At 43.5% G+C, this 19,058-nt stretch overlaps 2 protein-coding genes and 1 pseudogene across 5 annotated transcripts in view; 1 reads left to right on the top strand and 2 right to left on the bottom strand.

Annotated features, from left to right (window-relative positions):
- Positions 1–128: 128 nt before the first annotated feature.
- Positions 129–7,680, bottom strand: LOC129828461 (radial spoke head 10 homolog B-like; annotated as a pseudogene).
- LOC129828760 (mismatch repair endonuclease PMS2-like) lies at positions 7,038–17,458 on the bottom strand. Of its 3 annotated transcripts, none has more exons than XM_055889952.1 (10): positions 16,918–17,458; positions 14,719–14,858; positions 14,504–14,590; positions 14,290–14,392; positions 13,969–14,152; positions 11,477–13,014; positions 11,060–11,227; positions 10,870–10,970; positions 10,545–10,714; positions 7,038–8,693 (listed from the first exon to the last, which is right to left on the bottom strand). In XM_055889952.1, exons 1-10 carry the CDS (start codon positions 16,956–16,958, stop codon positions 8,550–8,552), a joined length of 2,676 nt encoding a protein of 891 aa, XP_055745927.1. In that variant the 5' UTR covers positions 16,959–17,458; the 3' UTR covers positions 7,038–8,549. The 3 variants fall into 3 exon arrangements, with proteins under 3 accessions (XP_055745927.1, XP_055745926.1, XP_055745928.1); XM_055889951.1 differs by having other exon boundaries at positions 16,931–17,458; XM_055889953.1 differs by lacking the exon at positions 16,918–17,458 and adding an exon at positions 14,999–15,525.
- LOC129828761 (eukaryotic translation initiation factor 2-alpha kinase 1-like) overlaps positions 16,421–19,058 on the top strand; it is a 39,126-nt gene continuing 36,488 nt past the window's right edge. Inside the window, exon 1 of one of the 2 annotated variants that reach the window (XM_055889954.1) lies at positions 16,421–16,773. In XM_055889954.1, the coding sequence (XP_055745929.1) occupies positions 16,605–16,773 (169 nt within the window). In that variant the 5' untranslated portion in view covers positions 16,421–16,604. The remainder of the gene's footprint in view (positions 16,774–19,058) is intronic. The other variant, XM_055889956.1, reaches the window with a different exon arrangement.

The following is a 19,058-nucleotide window of genomic DNA, read 5'->3' as shown; positions in this document are numbered from 1 at the left end:
GTTCCTCTTTCAAGCACTATTGAAGCAACGCTGCAACGTGTTATATTTTACAGTGAAGGCTGCAGCAGGAGCTAACTGGTTTGTCAGTACCTCTTTCTACAACTATAGCATCTATACCAAACAATGACTGTGAATCATGAAACAATACTCCCACCTATGTAATTCTGATAATTATTTTATTATCAGAAGAATTGTGTGAAATGCATGTTAACATAGAGGACTGTTATGATTTGATAGACCATGATCTGAAAATGTCTGTTTTTAATCTGCCACTAGCAAACAGGTCTTACAGTCCTATCTATCCCAAACTCCAGGGTGATCTGGGTAGTCTATTTCCTCTTAGCTGCTGCAGGCAGGCGACTGTTTGGTGATGACCACAGAGGTGGTGGAGGCCACAGTTGTCTCAGCCACTGGAGACAGGTTAAGGTCACCCTCTGGCCCTTTGCCTTGCTCCTCCCTCCATCTCTCCTCTGCCTCCCACAGATTCCTCAACCTGGAAAAAGGACAGTTTTATAAATGGTTTATTTGTTGTTGAGTTACCATGAAGAGCTTGTGTTGGACCAGAGTTTGACATCAACATTCATGGTGCACACCAAGGCCAGATTTCCTAGACTAAAAGCACTTCCAAAGGGTTCTCCGGGTTTTAATCTTGGGACATTTGACTGTCCCTTAGGGTGTGGGGGTTAGGATTCAAACTGGATCAAGGGACCTCTTCATCATGTCTATGAGTACCTGGCGTCTTCCTTAGCCAGAGCGATGTAGGGCTAGTGCAGTCTGCGTCAGCCTCTCGTCCTGCACCTCCCTTCTCAGCTCCAGGCTGTACTCTGAGTCCCCTCTGGGTCCAGCTCAGTGTCCGCAGGACAGGAAGTCTTCCCTGCTCGTCCTGCTCCACTCCTCTTCAACAGGCTCGGGTTAGGACACACAGCAGGAGTGAGATTGGCATGAGCACACCATAGAAAAATGTTATAATTTAGAAGATACATCTGTATGAAATAGTATTTCTGAGGCTGAATCCCAAATCCCCCTCGCCCCTACATTTGGCGTTCACCATATGCACAAGTGTCCCAAAGCTGAAGGAGTGAAAATTGAGGGTGTAGGAGAAAATTAGAACCTCCAATAGCACCTTCGGCCATGCCGGCAAGGCTGCAGGCTCCAGAGCGACGTGGTATCCCAACAAGCAAAGTGATAAGTTTGTGCAGTTTCATACAGAAGAATGGAGGTATGCCTAATTTATATCCCACGTGCATAAAAAATAAAGATTTCACACATAACAAATGGAATACCGCCCAAATTAAATGTTTAACTGTTAGATGTTTATATCTTGTAAAATGACAGGGGGAATTTGAATTTCATGTTATTATTTGAATGTGGAACAAATTGCATAACTTAAGTCATGAGTCCTGAAGTTGATGCATTTATTGATCCCCTCACCACTGAAAGTTTCATCAACACATGACAAGAGGGCCCTCTGAGCGAGTTGCTATGGGTGAAGGGGTGGTTGGGGATGAACCGTGATTTTCGGAGGTCATCAAATTGGTTGTGTAATATACTTGTGTGTATTCTAACTGTGCTGGGGGGATGATCATGGGGAGGGTGATGTGACACTAGCTTCCACTGCTGATATAGGTGGGGCTACCATGGTGATCCCTGAGTCCTCAGTGTCTGATGAGTGGGTTGCTGACCCACTACCTGACTCTGAAACACAGGAATACACTTTCAACAATACTGTGAAGATGTGACCAGCTAAACAATGTAAATTGGGCTATACGGATATGTGGGTACAGTAAAAGAGGATCCCTCAACCGGTCTGTGATTTGAGGTTGCCTGCTGCATTGAGACTGGGCTCCACCTCTTCAGGTGTAGACAGCTGGAGACTCCTTGGATTTTCTGATCTGGGTAGGAAAATATTATTGAATGAATAATTTTTGGACATGGGTTTGTCTCAATTGCTAGAATTTGCCATGTGAAATTACCTACAAATGTGGCATTTGACTGAAAGCTGATTATACCAATCAGCCTTCCACAAGCTTCCCACAATAAGTTGAGTGAATTTTGTCCCATTCCTCCTGACGAGCTGGTGTAACTGAGTCAGGTTTGTAGGCCTCCTTGCTCGCACACGCTTTTTCAGTTCTGCCCACAAATGTTCTATGGGATTGAGGTAAGGGCTTTGTGATGGCCACTCCAATACCTTGACTTAGTTGTCCTTAAGCCAATTTGCCACACCTTTGGAAGTATGCTTGGGGTCATTGTCCATTTGGAAGACCCATTTGCGACCAAGCTTTAACTTCCTGACTGATGTCTTGAGATGTTGCCTCAATATATCCACCAAATTTTCCTCCCTCATGATTCTATCTATTTTGTGAAATGCACCAGTCCCTCCTGCAGCAAAGCACACCCACAACATGATGCTGCCACCCTCGTGCTTCACGGTTGGGATGGTGTTATTTGGCTTGCAAGCCTCCCCCTTTTTCCTTCAAGCATAATGATGGTCATTATGGCCAAACAGTTCTGTTTTTGTTAAATCAGACCAGAAAAGTGCGATCTTTGTCCCCATGTGCAGTTGCAAACCGTAGTCTGGCTTTTTTATGGCGGTTTTGGAGCAGTGGCTTCTTCCTTGCTGAGCGGCCTTTCAGGTTATGTCAATATAGGACTCGTTTTACTGTGGATATAGATTATTTTGTACCTGTTTCCTCCAGCATCTTCACAAGGTCCTTTGCTGTTGTTCTGGAATTGATTTGCACTTTTCGCACCAAAGTACGTTCATCTCTAGGAGACAGAACGCGTGAATTATAAGTGAAATAATCTGTCTGTAAACAATTGTTGGAAAAATTACTTGTCATGCCCAAAGTAGATGTCCTAACCGACTTGCCAAAACTATAGTTTGTTCACAAGAAATTTGTGGAGTGGTTGAAAAACGAGTTTTAATGACTCCAACCTAAGTGTATGTAAACTTCTGACTTCAACTGTATTTTCAGAGGGACTTTGTGTGCTTACCGTCCTCAGAACAGGGGAGTGTGTGTTTTTATCCCACTCAGATCAGGGGTGTTTGAACCTTCCAGGCAAAACGCGGGGAAATCTGCCGTGTGGTCGTCCACAAGCTCCCCTTCAAATATGCGCCCATTTTTTACAATAAACTTTAACCAGAATGTTCAAAGAGATCTTATTTCCACTCCACATTAACATCTACTCAATTAGAATGATTGCTCTATGGAAGTAGGAAGTGTTTTTTTCCCCTTCACCTGTCCATGTTTTTTGTTGTCCTTCCACTCTCTTTTGTCAAGAGCCCGCGGCTGTAGTAGAAGCTGCCATGGGCATGCCTCGGCCCCTGGTCAAAGTCTCCAGTGTACTCATTCCTCAGGGGGTACTGAGAGCCAGGCACTCTCAGGAATCATGTGTGGATCCCCTGTCCATGCTTAGAGAGAGAGGAGGATGTACCAGTGATTTATCAGTTTTACGTGAAGTTACACTAACCATGTCTTTCTCAAAGCAAAATAATGGGTTTATTCATCTATCATGTCATGGCAGATGGGGATGATATGGTTTAAACTACCTGGACCCCATTCTCCCATATCCCTCTGTACTGCTGACCCAGCTGCAGCCACTTCCTCTTGCCTTCTCCATGTCTCACATTGTTCCTCCACTGGCCCTCATACAAGTTCCCAGATGGGTACCTTTGGCAGCAGAGAGAACACATGCAAGGTGTACGACACTGATATAATTTAAACATAAGAACACATTTGATGGGAGCTCATTCATGTGTAACACAGTGTAAACACAAGTTCACCTACCATCGGCTTCCCCATCCCTCTCTGTTACTGTTCACCCAGTCTCCTTCATACCAGGACGTCACTTCCTGGTTATAGTATATTGCACCCTAATAAACAAACAAATACTGTAAATTAAGCAATAAGCCCGCATTAAAAAGACAGCGGAAGAGGTGCAGGTTTATTTGACTTGCTCAAGAATTCAACAGGATCATATCTTTCTCTGTCTTTTGCCTTGATGCCGCTATGTATATTACTGAGGTAGTAGCACCTCTGTATGTCCCCACACCATGGCGGATTCCACTGCACACCTCTCCCTCATAGCACCTACTGTCCAGCCAGGTGTATTTCCCATGTCCCATAGGCACATTTAATGCAAACTCCCCTGTCAAATGATGAGAATCAATGGTTCACAGATCACATCTGTAGTATAAGATTAGCTAGGAAATTATGTATCTCCTAAAGGTGGTGGACCAAAATAGATCATATTTCACTCCATCTTCCCAGGTGTACACACCATGTCCATGCATAAATCCTTCTGAAAACATACCCTTTGGAAGAAAATCCTTCTGAAAACATACCCTTTGGAAGAAAAACAAAGCTTATTGATTTGATGTCATGTTTGCTATTTAATTTTAGGCATCATGTAATGTAATGCATCTTTCTGACTTAGAATCTGTGGACAACTACAAATGCCTAGGTGTCTGGTTAGACTGTAAACTCTCCTTCCAGACTCACATTAAGCATCTCCAATCCAAAGTTAAATCTAGAATCACATTTACATACATTTACATTTAAGTCATTTAGCAGACGCTCTTATCCAGAGCGACTTACAAATTGGTGCATTCACCTAATGACATCCAGTGGAACAGCCACTTTACAATAGTGCATCTAGATCTTTTAAGGGGGGGGGGGGGGCAGAAGGATTGCTTTATCCTATCCTAGGTATTCCTTGAAGAGGTGGGGTTTCAGGTGTCTCCGGAAGGTGGTGATTGACTCCGCTGTCCTGGCGTCGTGAGGGAGTTTGTTCCACCATTGGGGTGCCAGAGCAGCGAACAGTTTTGACTGGGCTGAGCGGGAACTGTACTTCCTCAGTGGTAGGGAGGCGAGCAGGCCAGAGGTGGATGAACGCAGTGCCCTTGTTTGGGTGTAGGGCCTGATCAGAGCCTGAAGGTACTGAGGTGCCGTTCCCCTCACAGCTCCGTAGGCAAGCACCATGGTCTTGTAGCGGATGCGAGCTTCAACTGGAAGCCAGTGGAGAGAGCGGAGGAGCGGGGTGACGTGAGAGAACTTGGGAAGGTTGAACACCAGACGGGCTGCGGCGTTCTGGATGAGTTGTAGGGGTTTGATGGCACAGGCAGGGAGCCCAGCCAACAGCGAGTTGCAGTAATCCAGACGGGAGATGACAAGTGCCTGGATTAGGACCTGCGCCGCTTCCTGTGTGAGGCAGGGTCGTACTCTGCGGATGTTGTAGAGCATGAACCTACAGGAACGGGCCACCGCCTTGATGTTAGTTGAGAACGACAGGGTGTTGTCCAGGATCACGCCAAGGTTCTTAGCGCTCTGGGAGGAGGACACAATGGAGTTGTCAACCGTGATGGCGAGATCATGGAACGGGCAGTCCTTCCCCGGGAGGAAGAGCAGCTCCGTCTTGCCGAGGTTCAGCTTGAGGTGGTGATCCGTCATCCACACTGATATGTCTGCCAGACATGCAGAGATGCGATTCGCCACCTGGTCATCAGAAGGGGGAAAGGAGAAGATTAGTTGTGTGTCGTCTGCATAGCAATGATAGGAGAGACCATGTGAGGTTATGACAGAGCCAAGTGACTTGGTGTATAGCGAGAATAGGAGAGGGCCTAGAACAGAGCCCTGGGGGACACCAGTGGTGAGAGCGCGTGGTGAGGCTTCCTATTTCACAACAAAGCATCTTTCATTCATGTTGCCAAACATACCGTCGTAAAACTGACTATCCTGCAGATCCTTGACTTTGGCGATGTAATTTACAAAATAGCCTCCAACACTCTACTCAGCAAATTGGATGCAGTCTATCACAGAGCCATCTGTTTTGTCACCAAAGCCCCATATACCACCCACCACTGTGACCTGTATGCTCTCGTTGGCTGGCCCTCGCTTCATACTCGTCGCCAAACCCACTGGCTCCAGGTCATCTATAAGTCTTTGCAAGGTAAAGCACCACCTTATCTCAGCTCACTGGTCACCATAGCAGCACCCACCCGTAGCACGCGCTCCAGCAGGTATATTTCACTGGTCACCCCCCCAAAGCCAATTCCTCCTTTGGCTGCCTTTCCTTCCAGTTCTCTGCTGCCAATGACTTTAACAAATTGCAAAAATCACTGAAGACTCATATATCCGTCACTAACTTTAAGCACCAGCTGTCAGAGTAGCTCACAGATCACTGCACCTGTACATAGCCCATCTGTAAATACCAACTACCTCATCCCCATACATTTTTTTTTTTTTTGCTCCTTTGCATCCCAGTATCTCTACTTGCACATTAATCTTCTGCACATCTATCACTCCAGTGTTTAAATTGCTAAATTGTAATTATTTCGCCACTATGGCCTATTTATTGCCTTACCTCCCTTATTTTACCTCATTTGCACACGCTGTACATAGACTTTTTTTCTATTGTGTTATTGACTGTGTGTTTGTTTATTCCATGTGTAACTCTGTGTTGTTGTTTGTGTCGCACTGCTTTGCTTTATCTTGGCCAGGTCACAGTTGTAAATGAGAACTTGTTCTCAACTAGCCTACCTGGTTAAATAAAGGTGAAATAAACAAAAATATTTAAAAGATCTTATATCCTGAACAAAAATATAAATGCAACATGCAAATATTTCAAAGATTTTACTGAGTTACACTTCAAAGAAGGAAATCAGTCAATGGAAATAAATTAGGTCCTAATCTATGGATTTCACAACTGTGCAGTAGTGCAACCATGGGTGGGCCTCAGAGGGCATAGGCCCACCCACTTGGGAGCCAGGTCCACCCACTGGGGAGCCAGGCCCAACCAATCAGAAGAGTTTTTCCACACAAAAGGTCTTTATTAGAGACAGAAATACTCCTCTGCACCCCCCTCCCCCCAGACGATCCCACAGGTGAAGAAGCCGGATGTGGATGTCCTGGGCTGGGGTGGTTACATGTGGTCTGCGATTGTGAGGCCGGTTGGATGTAGTGCCAATTCATCTAAAACAATGTCGGAGGCAGATTATTAGAGGTAGAGAAATTAACATTCATTTCTCATTCAACAGCTCTGTTGGACATTTGCCTTTTATTGTCCCCAGCACAAAGTGCACATGAGTAATGATAATGCTGTTTATTCCAATTTTTGATATGCCACAGTTTTCAGGTGGATGGATTATCTTGGCAAAGGAGAAATGCTCACTAACAGGGATGTAAACAATTTTGTACACAAAATCTAAGAGAAATACACTTTTTGTGCATATGGAGCATTTCTGGTAATTTGTATTTCAGTTCATAAAAAATGGGACCAACACTTTACATGTTGCATTTATATTTATGTTCAGGATACAATGTGATATAGACACAATATGGAAATGGCATAATGAAATACCTTAAAGACATGTTCTCCCTGAAAATATGCCACACCTTCACCATGGAACTGCTCTTGATACTTTTCTTCATCATACCTGAGTGAGCAGATTGCTTTCATTGATCATGTAGTTAGCTGGCTGAGCAATGTATGCTTAATTTATTATGGAAAAAACAAAACAATATGGAGGCATTGTTTCATGTTCAGAGAGAGAGGCAAATGATGAGCAATGGTTTACCTTTGGACAATAATATTAGGAAGACCAGAGACCATCACTTCTCTCAAATTGTTTGTCAGTGAATGGTGGTTGTCATTAAATCTGTGTCCTATCCCACTCTTCATCTACAACACAGGTGTCAAACTCATTCCACGGAGGGCAGAGTGATTGTGGGTTTCTGTCCCTCCCTTGAACTTGGTTGATTAAGGACACTAATTAGTAATAAACTCTCCACACCTGGTTGTCTAGAGCTTAATTGGAAACAAAAACTTGCAGACACTAATGCCACGTTCACATGTTAGTCGGAACTAGGAAACTCTGAAATTTCCGACTTGCTAACTGGTTATAGATATACACGTGCCGCATTCAACAAATCAGCAAGTCAATTAGCATTTGAACACGGCATAGGCCCTCCATGGAACGAGTTTGACACCCCTGATCTACAACGTGTGGTTCCAAGACAATACCAGCTTGGGAGCCAAATGGCAAAAATTGACTTTTGACCAAGTCGTTTTTTCTTTTTAACCCCTTTTGCAATTTCACTTAGTCATCCAGCCGATGCAGTTCTGTAAACATACCATGCTAAGGAGCACAGTACGGAATCCTCAGTATGTCAAGGAAGTATTTACAGTACAAACACCAACAAAATATTGTTCTATTCAAATTGGGCTTATGTACTGAAATTATAATGTCAGAGCATTTGTGTTCGGATTATTTTATTGAATGCGTACTTAAAATAATAAAATTTGTAGAAATATAAAACAAATATGAAGGCTGAACATGAACATGCAGTGTCAAATTGATTAAACGTTAAGATTGTTTGACAAAAAAAAAACCTAACAGTGCTTGGTTTTACATAATGAGTTAGTCAATGTTTTGGGGGTGAAAAGCAGCCTAGTGTCTATTCAGATAAGAGCAGGCCAACACTGTTTAGAGAGGTATTCAGTGTATCTGTTTGAGCTGGTCCAGCTGAGTTGAGAAACCAATGGAAACTTCAGTCTTCTGAGATGATGTTCAAGTTTGCAAGGTGCCTCATAGTGGGTCTGCCATGTGGACAGTTCCAAGGCTGCTCTATCTCCCCCATATGAACCACAAGCTTCTTCATCTCACTGGTGCTCAGAGCAGTCCCGATCATCACCTTACGTGGGAGACAGAGTACACAGCATCATTGGACCAGGGCACAAATTAAAATTGTGTTGTTGGAAAACTAGTGCAAAAGTATGTTTAAAATACCAAACAAACATTGACACATTCAATCACTGCATAACATACATTATAACTGGTGTATTTGTACTAATAATTCTTATTTAGTGGTTAAATCATACAGCTCATTAAATCACAAGTCAATCACATTAATACATCACAAAAACATATACAGTTGAAGTCGGAAGTTTACATACACTTAGGTTGGAGTCATTAAAACTAGCTTTTCAACCACTCCACAAATTTCTTGTTAACAAACTATAGTTTTGGCAAGTCGGTTAGGACATCTACTTTGTGCATGACACAACACATTTTTCCAACAATTGTTTAGAGATTATTTCACTGTATCACAAATTCCAGTGGGTCAGAAGTTTACATACACTAAGTTGACTGTGCCTTTAAATAGCTTGGAAAATTCCAGAAAATTATGTCATGGCTTTAGAAGCTTCTGATAGGCTAATTGACATCATTTGAGTCACTTGGAGGTGTACCTGTGGATGTATTTCAAGGCCTACCTTCAAACTCAGTGCCTCTTTGCTTGATACCATGGAAAAATCGAAAGAAATCAGCCAAGACCTCAGAAAATAAATTGTAGCCCTCCACAAGTCTGGTTCATCCTTGGGAGCAATTTCCAAACTCCTGAAGGTACCACGTTCATCTGTACAAACAATAGTACACAAGTATAAACACCATGGGACCACGCAGCCGTCATACCTCTCAGGTAGGAGACGTGTTCTGTCTCCTAGAGATGAACGTGCTTTGGTGTGAAAAGTGCAAATCAATCCCAGAACAACAGCAAAGGACCTTGTGAAGATGCTGGAGGAAACAGGTACAAAAGTATCTATATCCACATAATCTGAAAGGCTGCTCAGCAAGGAAGAAGCCACTGCTCCAAAGCCGCCATTAAAAAGCCAGACTACGGTTTGCAACTGCACATGGGGACAAAGATTGCACTTTTTGGAGAAATGTCCTCTGGTCTGATGAAACAAAAATAGAACTGTTTGGCCATAATGACCATTGTTATGTTTGGAGGAAAAAGGGGGAGGCTTGCAAGCCGAAGAACACCATCACAACCGGGAAGCACAGGGGTGGCAGCATCATGTTGTGGAGGTGCTTTGCTGCAGGAGGGACTGGTGCACTTCACAAAATAGATGGCATCATGAGGTAGGAAAAGTATGTGGCTGTATTGAAGCAACATCTCAAGACATCAGTCAGGAAGTTAAAGCTTGGTCGCAAATGGGTCTTCCAAATGGACAATGACCCCAAGCATACTTCCAAAGTTGTGGCAAAATGGCTTAAGGACAACAAAGTCAAGGTATTGAAGTGGCCATCACAAAGCCCTGACCTCAATCCCATAGAGCATTTGTGGGCAGAACTGAAAAAGCTTGTGCGAGCAAGGAGGCCTACAAACCTGACTCAGTTACACCAGCTCTGTCAGGAGGAATGGGACAAAATTCACCCAACTTATTGTGGGAAGCTTGTGGAAGGCTACCCAAAACGTTTGACCCAAGTTAAACAATTTAAAGGCAATGCTACCTAATACTAATTGAGTGTACGTAAACTTCTGACCCACTGGGAACGTGATGAAAGAAATAAAAGCTGAAATAAATTATTCTCTACTATTATTCTGACATTTCACATTCTTAAAATAAAGTGGTGATCCTAACTGACTTAAGACAGGGAATTTTTTACTAGGATTAAATGTCAGGAACTGTGAAAAACAGTGTTAAATGTTTTTGGCTAAGGTGTATGTAAACATCCGACTTCAACTGTAACAACCACTTACCGACTTCCTGCAGGCCCTGGAGGCGAACATCTGCCTGACACGAGACGGCCGACACATGACCCCTGGGCTGTCACTCAACATGAAGATGAGCTCCTCGATGTCCCCCGGACCAAATGTCCAGTTCTTACTGGTTGGCAGGGACACCAGCTTCACCCGCTCCATCACCTGGGCTGGAACACAGAGCGCAATGGAATTCAGAATCAGAAAACGGATAGGAGCCATGCTAGTTTGAAATCTACCTTTTGGAGAGTGTAATTCTAATTTCTTATGGCAAGGTATATTTTACCCCACTAAATATAGGAGTGTTGTTTTCAAATTTTCTTACCCTCTTCATCTATGAGGAAATCAAAGCCATTCTTTCTGAAGATCTCAAGGTTCTCCATGAGAACGTTCTCGCTGACTGCTGTGAGGTGGAGATTCTGTGGACTGAAAACACCATAAAAACCAATAAGTTTAACACAAAATGAGTTAAGTTACCTATATAAAAGTGGTGGTGAATGTCAGTGATTTCTTACACAATGAGTCTCTGTCCTTGCAGTGCAGTGTGTTGTTGAAGCATCTCGAAGTTGTACTTCTCGTCGGTGGCGTGCTGGTCTATCATGAAGATGTCAGAGTTGAGCTTAGTTATGATGAAGCCCAGGTTAAACTGTCCGATTATCTCCATGTCCTTAAAACTGTCTTTGCTATGGGGATTACAGATGGGAACATTTCAACGGACTTAAGTATAATAACTTGATAATAATCATATTGTTATGTCGACCCTGACGAAGGCAACGTGCACCTAAAAATTGGTTCAGAAATGCAATAAAAAAATAAGATTAAATTGTGCCACTTTCTTTTATGGAGATAAAAGGTCAAACATAGTGGTCAGGAAAAAAATATTGTCCTTACAATTAACCAACAATAACCAAAAATAGCAGTTAAATTCCCACCATATCTCTTTCTTCAGCTCATCCTCAGCACTCTGATTCTCTCCAGGGCTGATTTTGGCTCTGAAGCGTCTGTAGCGCAGCCCGTCTTCAGCCTTCTCTCTACGCTGTTCCTGTAGCCTTCTCACCCTCCCAAACAGCTCCTGTACAGAGAACTGCAGTGGCACTGCCCTCTTCTGTACACAGACTGGTGCGTCCACATTAGACCCAGAGGATCCTTCAGAACTGGCTGAATGTGTGGTCTTGTACTCCGAGGAGAACTGACCATCCTCTAGTTTGGCCTTCTTGGCGTTGGGACTGAAGCTCATCTCCACAGACGTCTCTGAAATACGTTGTTCAATCGGCCGGTCGAAGTGCTTAGCAACTGTGCATTCCTCATTGAAAGGTTCATCGAGTGCCTCGCTTTTTATAATGGGTTCGTCATCTACTGTGATGTCTGGTGAGTTGAACTCTGACCCTGTAGTAGCATAGAGACTCTCTGGGGTGGCTGTGGGGGAGCTGAGCTCTGACAGGACGCTCTCTCTGCCAGAGTCTACGTCGCTGTCCGGCGTCCTTCCATACCTGAACCCCTCCAGCACAGACCTCCCCACAGGGGAACATTTCACTGCACCTCGACTGGATTTCAAAGGAGATTGCAAACTTGGCCCGTGTGTGTTCTGACTCTTGTCAGAGCCTCCGAAGAAAGACTGCAGTTTCTTCTGGGTTGGACCAGTGTTAGCAGCTTTAGTAGTGCTCGACTTGCACCCACTGCCTGGGCTGTTGTGCATGGAGAAAGCAGTCTTCAATCCAGCCAAGTTGAGAAAAGGCTGGGGGCTTGGTATAACAGATTCTGAATCATCTCCAGCTTCAGGAGCCATCTCAGATGATGGAAACTGGCATCCTTCCATATCAGATGGAGGCTCTGCTGGTCTGTAGGAATCTTGTAAAGTGTGTTTACTGGTGGTGGAGTAGGACATGTGGTTCAGGCTGATCTTGTTGACTCCAGTCTCGTACATGGCGATGAGAGAGCTTTTCATGATGGCTAGCAGGAGCTTCTCCTCCTGGAGGAAGATCTGACGCTTGTCTGGAGTGACATTCACATCCACACACTCTGAGGCAACAGTGATGTTCAATGCAACAAATGGATACTGATGTCTGTTAAACATGTGATACACTTCATTCACAACCTTGGAGACCTTAGAAGGATCACACGGTCGGTTGTTGATGTAAAAGAACTGTCTGTCTGTGGCACTTCTCCCGACACCATGATCCCCTCGCGACACAAAACCGGAGATTGTGAAGAGGTCTTTGGGTAGGTCTGCATTACTCAGTCCATAATCCTCCTTGATGTTGTCTGTTGGGGAGAGCTGCTGGAATAGAAGCAGACTCTGCAACTGTTTGGGGCCAAATATGGCTCCAATGTTGTCCCTCATGCTCTGTTTGCCGCTGGTGCAGAGGACCGGGGTGCGTTTGCCCTGTCCCGTCTGGTTGGTGCAGGTGATACGAACCCCTGTAGAGACGATGCAGTAGGACTGGAGCACGTGAATCATCTTGGTGTATTCCTGCACACATACAAAGTGAGAGCACAATACTTTATGCATTCCCTAAACCAGTTCTGAAGAAAATACAAACAGTAGAATACAACCAGTCAAAGTAGTGTATTGACATTCCTTTTAAAGGAGTGCTGTTATTTTAGTCAATTGTGTTGTTGTGGTTGAGTAATGTACTGTCCAACCACAGCATGACACACCACTCAGTGTAGATCCAAACGAATATGACTGACTAGTGACTCATTTCCTCCAGTATTTATGCTGCAGTAGTTTATGTGTCAGGGGGCTAGGGTCAGTCTGTTATATCTGGAGTATTTCTCCTGTCTTATCCAGTGTCCTGTGTGAATTTAAGTATGCTCTCTCTAATTATCTCTCTCTCTTTATTTATTTCTCTCTCTAGGAGAACCTGAGCCCTAGGACCATGCTTCAGGACTAACTGGCCTGATGACTCCTTGCTGTCCCCAGTCCACCTGGTCGTGCTGCTGCTCCAGTTTCAACTGTTCTGCCTGCGGCTATGGAACCCTGACCTGTTCACCGGACGTGCTACCTGTCCCAGACCTGCTGTTTTCAACTCTCTAGAGACAGCAGGAGCAGTAGAGATACTCTGAATGATCGGCTATGAAAAGCCAACTGACATTTACTCCTGAGGTGCTGACCTGTTGCACCCTCGACAACCACTGTGATTATTATTATTTGACCCTGCTGGTCATCTATGAACATTTGAACATCTTGGCCATGTTCTGTTATAATCTCCACCCGGCAAAGCCAGAAGAGGACTGGCCACCCCTCATAGCCTGGTTCCCCTCTAGGTTCTGGCCTTTCTAGGGAGTTTTTCCTAGCCACCGTGCTTCTACACCTGCATTGCTTGCTGTTTGGGGTTTTAGGCTGGGTTTCTGTACAGCACTTTGAGATATCAGCTGATGTAAGAAGGGCTTTATAAATAAATTTGATTTGAAAATAACTGACCTTTTTGATGTTGCGTTGGAATTCCTTGTGTCGGACGGGCAGGGTGTAGAAGAGCTGCGACAGGCTGACCGTGGTGCCCTGCTGCCTGGGGTGGGGTGACCGTTGGGTCAGGTGACCGTTGTGGTCAAACACCAGCTTGGTGCCCACCTGGGCAGCCTCATGACAGGTCACAACACTGAGGTCACTGGGGAGAGAAAAGAGGAGGTCAGCTGATAATACTGCAGAGGAGAGTAGGGAACTTGCATCTGACTCTTAGAATAAGTTCAACTATGTTATACTCTCTATCCATCCAGGAGATATAGAGATAGAACACAGCTTTACCTGAGGGCACAAAGAGAGCTGAGGGCTTCCCCTCGGAAGCCAAATGTTTCCACGTGGATAAGGTCAGAGAAATCCTTCAGCTTCGATGTGTGGTGCTTCAAGGCTGTGGGCAGGAGGATAAAATCAAGGGCCTGAGTACAGTGTCCAATAAATACAGTATACTACAGTATGCAATATACAAACATACAATTGGCAGATAAATGGTGTTACTCACTTAGTCCTTCAAAATTAACCTCTTCCACTCCTTTGCCGTTGTCAGACACTTCCACAAGCTCTGTTCCGCTGTCCTTCAATTTAATGTCTACAGATATGAGGTGGAAACAACTCTCCATATTTTGGATTTGTGCAACATCAACAACAACGCATTTCCAAAACAGAAACCATACTACATCCAGTCGATTTACAGTACAGTATTTGCAAAGCACTTACCAACATTGGTGGCCCCTGCATCAATACTGTTTTCAACCAGTTCCTTGACAGCTGTAGCCAGGGTCAACACAACTTGTCCAGAGCAGATCTGATGCACAGAGTGCCTGTCAATGGCCTTGATGGTTCCAGCTGGTTCAGAGCTGTTATGAAATATAATCATCATGACACAAATGGCTTTGGTACATGTATGCAGGTGTTTTCATTCTACACAATTATGGTTCCTTGCAGTTGAGTGTAACATCAATGAACAAGGAAACATGTAGATGGGTACTCCTCTCACCTTGCATCCGTCATCTCGACTGTTTGAAGAAAACACCCTAGCTAGTGCACTGCCTGTCTGTATAAGGTCTATATTCTGTTTGTTGATTCTGTTTTCTCTGGTAGCACCCTTTCATCAAATCAAATTCCGGCTACAACTAGATGGCTAGCGTCTGACAAACAAGCTAGCTAGCTGTCATACATGTTGTCAGCGAGTAAGAAAACTTAACGTTAAGTTCACAGAATTCAGTTGTCGCAACAACAAAAATCAGTAAACCGTGATTTAGATTGAAGTGGCTGCAATGAAAACAAAGGTAGTCCTCTTCCTCCTCATGTTGACATCCATCTATCCGCGCGCTTGTTTTGGATGAATCACGATTGATTCTGCGCAGAGAACACAAGCAGAGCTCTTGCTCTTCCTCGTCGGGGTTGGTTACGCGGATCGCATCCAACTTTCATGTGCATACATTGCCACCTACTGTACTGGAGTGTGAGGACAGTCACGGCCTACCTACCGTACATTAAATTCTCTCCATTAGTCCTGTTCCTGTAAGACTAGTGAAATAGACCACTAGACACCACTCCCCCCCCCCCCCCCCCCCCCACTACACCACCCTCTCTAGACTGCTGCGCCACTCTGGAGGCCCCGCAAATAGATTTTAACAAACAATTAGTCCCCCCAAAAATACGGCCCTCTGTTGAATTTCAAAATCCCGATGTGGCCCTCGAGCCAAAAAGTTTGCCCACCCCTGCGCTAGTGCCTACATTATATTCAACCCTCTTAGACAGTTTGTGTGCCTGTGTTATGACGTTCTCTTATTGTTAGTTGTTGGTGCGCAATGCGCATGAACAGTTATCTAGGTTTCGCAGGGTCCAAGCAGGGTCATGGCTAGAAAGATTTCAATTTTGTCAAATCAACGTCAAAAGTTGTTTGACAAAAGCAGTATCCCATCTTGCCAAGACCATCCAGCAGGCCAATCCCCTGCTGTCTGCCAGTCAATAGAACCACTAAATACTTTTTTTTGCATAGGGTTAACCAAAGCCATAGAATATAGACTAAATATATGACTCTGGGGTGAACTATTGAACAAGTCAGTACTTGTAGTTTTCGTTTGAAATCTCTAAAATGTGTATTTTTTCTGATTAATGAAAAAAAACATGTATGTCACCAATAAAGATTTGTAACATTTCATCATCATCCTTGCCAGGATCAGGGACGAAATTAGATGCTGCAGGGAATGTCTGACTTGTAGCGCAAAATAATAAAACGAACAAGACCGCGGTAATGGATTACATGAATGGATAGGGTTACGTTTTAAAAGTGATACAATCTCATCAATATATAATGATACAAATGAAGTCAGACTTGATTCATAATTTCTCTTCACAGTGGACGTGAAATTATTAAACCGAACGTAATATTCAGCTCATGCTGTTTTAAGACAACGCCCCCTCTCTTTCCCGTGTGTGTTGTTCGAAATGGATGACACTTGACCGTATGGGACTCTTCTGGCGAGCTTGTGTAAATATTATTTGATAATAACGTCTACTTAAAGTAGTTACCGTTCATGCGAAATATTAAAGCCTAAGTATTCTTACAGTTGGACATGGATTTATGCCACAGTTAAATGGACGACGTCAATATGTTTAGCTCTCTGAACGGGCTCAGAGAGGAAAGTTCGAGTAGCAGCAGCATGATCAACCCCTTGATTCGCCGAAATCTAACCACCACAACGACCAGACATGAGCGGAGTGTGTTTAATTTGACCACCAGTGAAGATGAGGTTGAATTTGACAGTAAGTTGATAGATTAGGTTGAATTTGACAGTAAGTTGATAGACACCTGAAATTGATTCTACAAATATGGCTGTGCTAACTAGCCTCAATCTAACTAGCTAGGCAGTACTGTGGGTGGAGTCATCCTGTTGTCAGCAAACCTACCCACTGAATATACCTGCAATAGGGTCCAGTTGCGACGTCATCTCTCAGAGTAGTCATCCCTCAGGGTCTCTATGCTGCCATCTACTGAAATGTAATCTTTCAATGCATTGCATCTCTCAGAAAAAGTGGGATATCGAAAAGAGTGGGCGTTTCGAAAGGAGTCTTAACACTAGAAGCGCTGGATTTCCATAACTACTAGAACCGCCATGATTTGATATTTCTATTATTATTTCAAATATTTAATAAAATACATTGTAAAATGAATGCTTTTTATAATAGGGTAGCTAACGTTAGCTAGCATTTACGAAAAACGTAACGTTACATACATGGCTACGGGTAGGTAAAGTTCAAAGACAAAGCTCACAGTGAGTGAATGTACATTTTTTTTGGCTACAACTGAAATTCCTTACTGTCATCTCTGCAGACCATGACTAAAGTCCGATAACACAAAGGACATCTTGATTGGCACTTTTTGAAAACCCCACATTCTCCTGATATGGTTCCTTCTGAAACGTCCACTCCTTTCGAAACCCCCACTTTTCCTGAGAGATGCACTGCATTGAAAGATTACATATCAGTAGGCGGTAGCATAGAGACCCCGAGGGAGGACTGCTCTGAGAGACGATATCGGAGCTGGACCCCTTTCCCTACCTGGCCCGGTTTCCCAAAAGCTAATGCCGCGTTGAAAACAACTGGGAACTGGGAAATTTCTGACTTCAGTGCGTTCAAAACAACTGGGAACCCAGGAGAAAAAATGAGCTCCGACTGGGAAAAATCGATTTCAACGGTCATCCAACTCGGGCTTCTTTCTAGAGAACCGACCTGAAGATCCCTGACGTCATAATTTTACTTCGTATTATTCAGAGTTCACAGTTGTTTTAAAAGCGGCATGAATTCGTCGTTAACACCTTCGTAAGAACATCGTTACATCTCCGAGCTGTTTCCCAAAACCAATGCACTTGAAAACGCCTGTAGTCTTACGCCTGCCTCAGACAACTTGTACAACAGCTAAGGGCATCGTTAGATGCTTTTTTTGCACACCTGCGTCACTTTATACAAAGAAGAGATCCGCTAAACATGGTTTATTCATATTTCTGTGTCCACTGATAACTTCAGAACAAAGGGTGCGTTCGTAAATTGCTTCCAGTGTGTCAGAATGCGCTTTTGACAACATTTGTCTCCAAAATATTGTCCGCTTCGTGGGCGTAGGTGTGAAACTATTCAAGTAAGTTAGTAAATACGTTTTGAAAATGTTAAACTATAATGAGCTGCTTGTTATCCAGCTAGCCAATTTTACATACTATAGCTAGCAAAGTGAAATATAATCAGCTAGTTAACGTCATATTAGCTTGATGTAGGCCTGTTTTTCATTCTAAATTAAAAACTCATGTTCCAAATACATTTGTAGATAACAGCAATGGAAGAGGGTGAATTTATTTTCTGCTCCATCTGTCAGAAAAGGGAGTAGGTGTACTAGCTAGATAAAGCAGGATGTAGAATGACATTATGAAAATATTCTCTAGTTTTAGTCCCTAGAGAGGAAAACTATGAAGACGGAGAGATAATCGCCAGAGCTGTCTAAATGTAATAAAATTAAGCCTGTTTCTTTGTGATGTCTGAGGAGAGCTGCGCGAAAGCCTGTCTGCAGATGAAGAGGTCCTAGTGAATGTCCCAAGAGTCTGCTGGAACATCCTTGTATGTCATGGGTTGTATGTGTACTTGTGTGAGCAAATGTTGTATACAACAATACAGTTAAAAGTCACACACAATGTAATGTAGGCTACAAACTTATTACAACTGGAGCAGGCCAATCCTTCTCCTGGAGGTATGCTGGGTGTGCAGGCTTCTGTTCCAGCCCAGCACTAACATACCTGATTTAACTTATCAAACCTAAGGAGTTGATAATAATGTGTATTATTGCTGGGCTGGAATAGAAGTCTACTCACCCAGTAGATCAGGGAGTGGAGCGAAGTTGTATGGACTTTTTGGTTCATCTGAAATTATGCTTTAGTAATAATAGCCTACTTACTAAGATGTCTAACATTTACAAACAAGTTAGATTATTTGTACATTTTGAAATTATATTTTGATTCAGTGAAGTGTTTAATCTTGTTTTAATTATTAACTTAAACTATTATTCA

The sequence above is a fragment of the Salvelinus fontinalis genome, chromosome 30 (genome assembly GCF_029448725.1).
Source record: "Salvelinus fontinalis isolate EN_2023a chromosome 30, ASM2944872v1, whole genome shotgun sequence".
Taxonomy (NCBI): domain Eukaryota; kingdom Metazoa; phylum Chordata; class Actinopteri; order Salmoniformes; family Salmonidae; genus Salvelinus; species Salvelinus fontinalis.
This window is presented reverse-complemented; position numbering and strand designations above follow the sequence as displayed.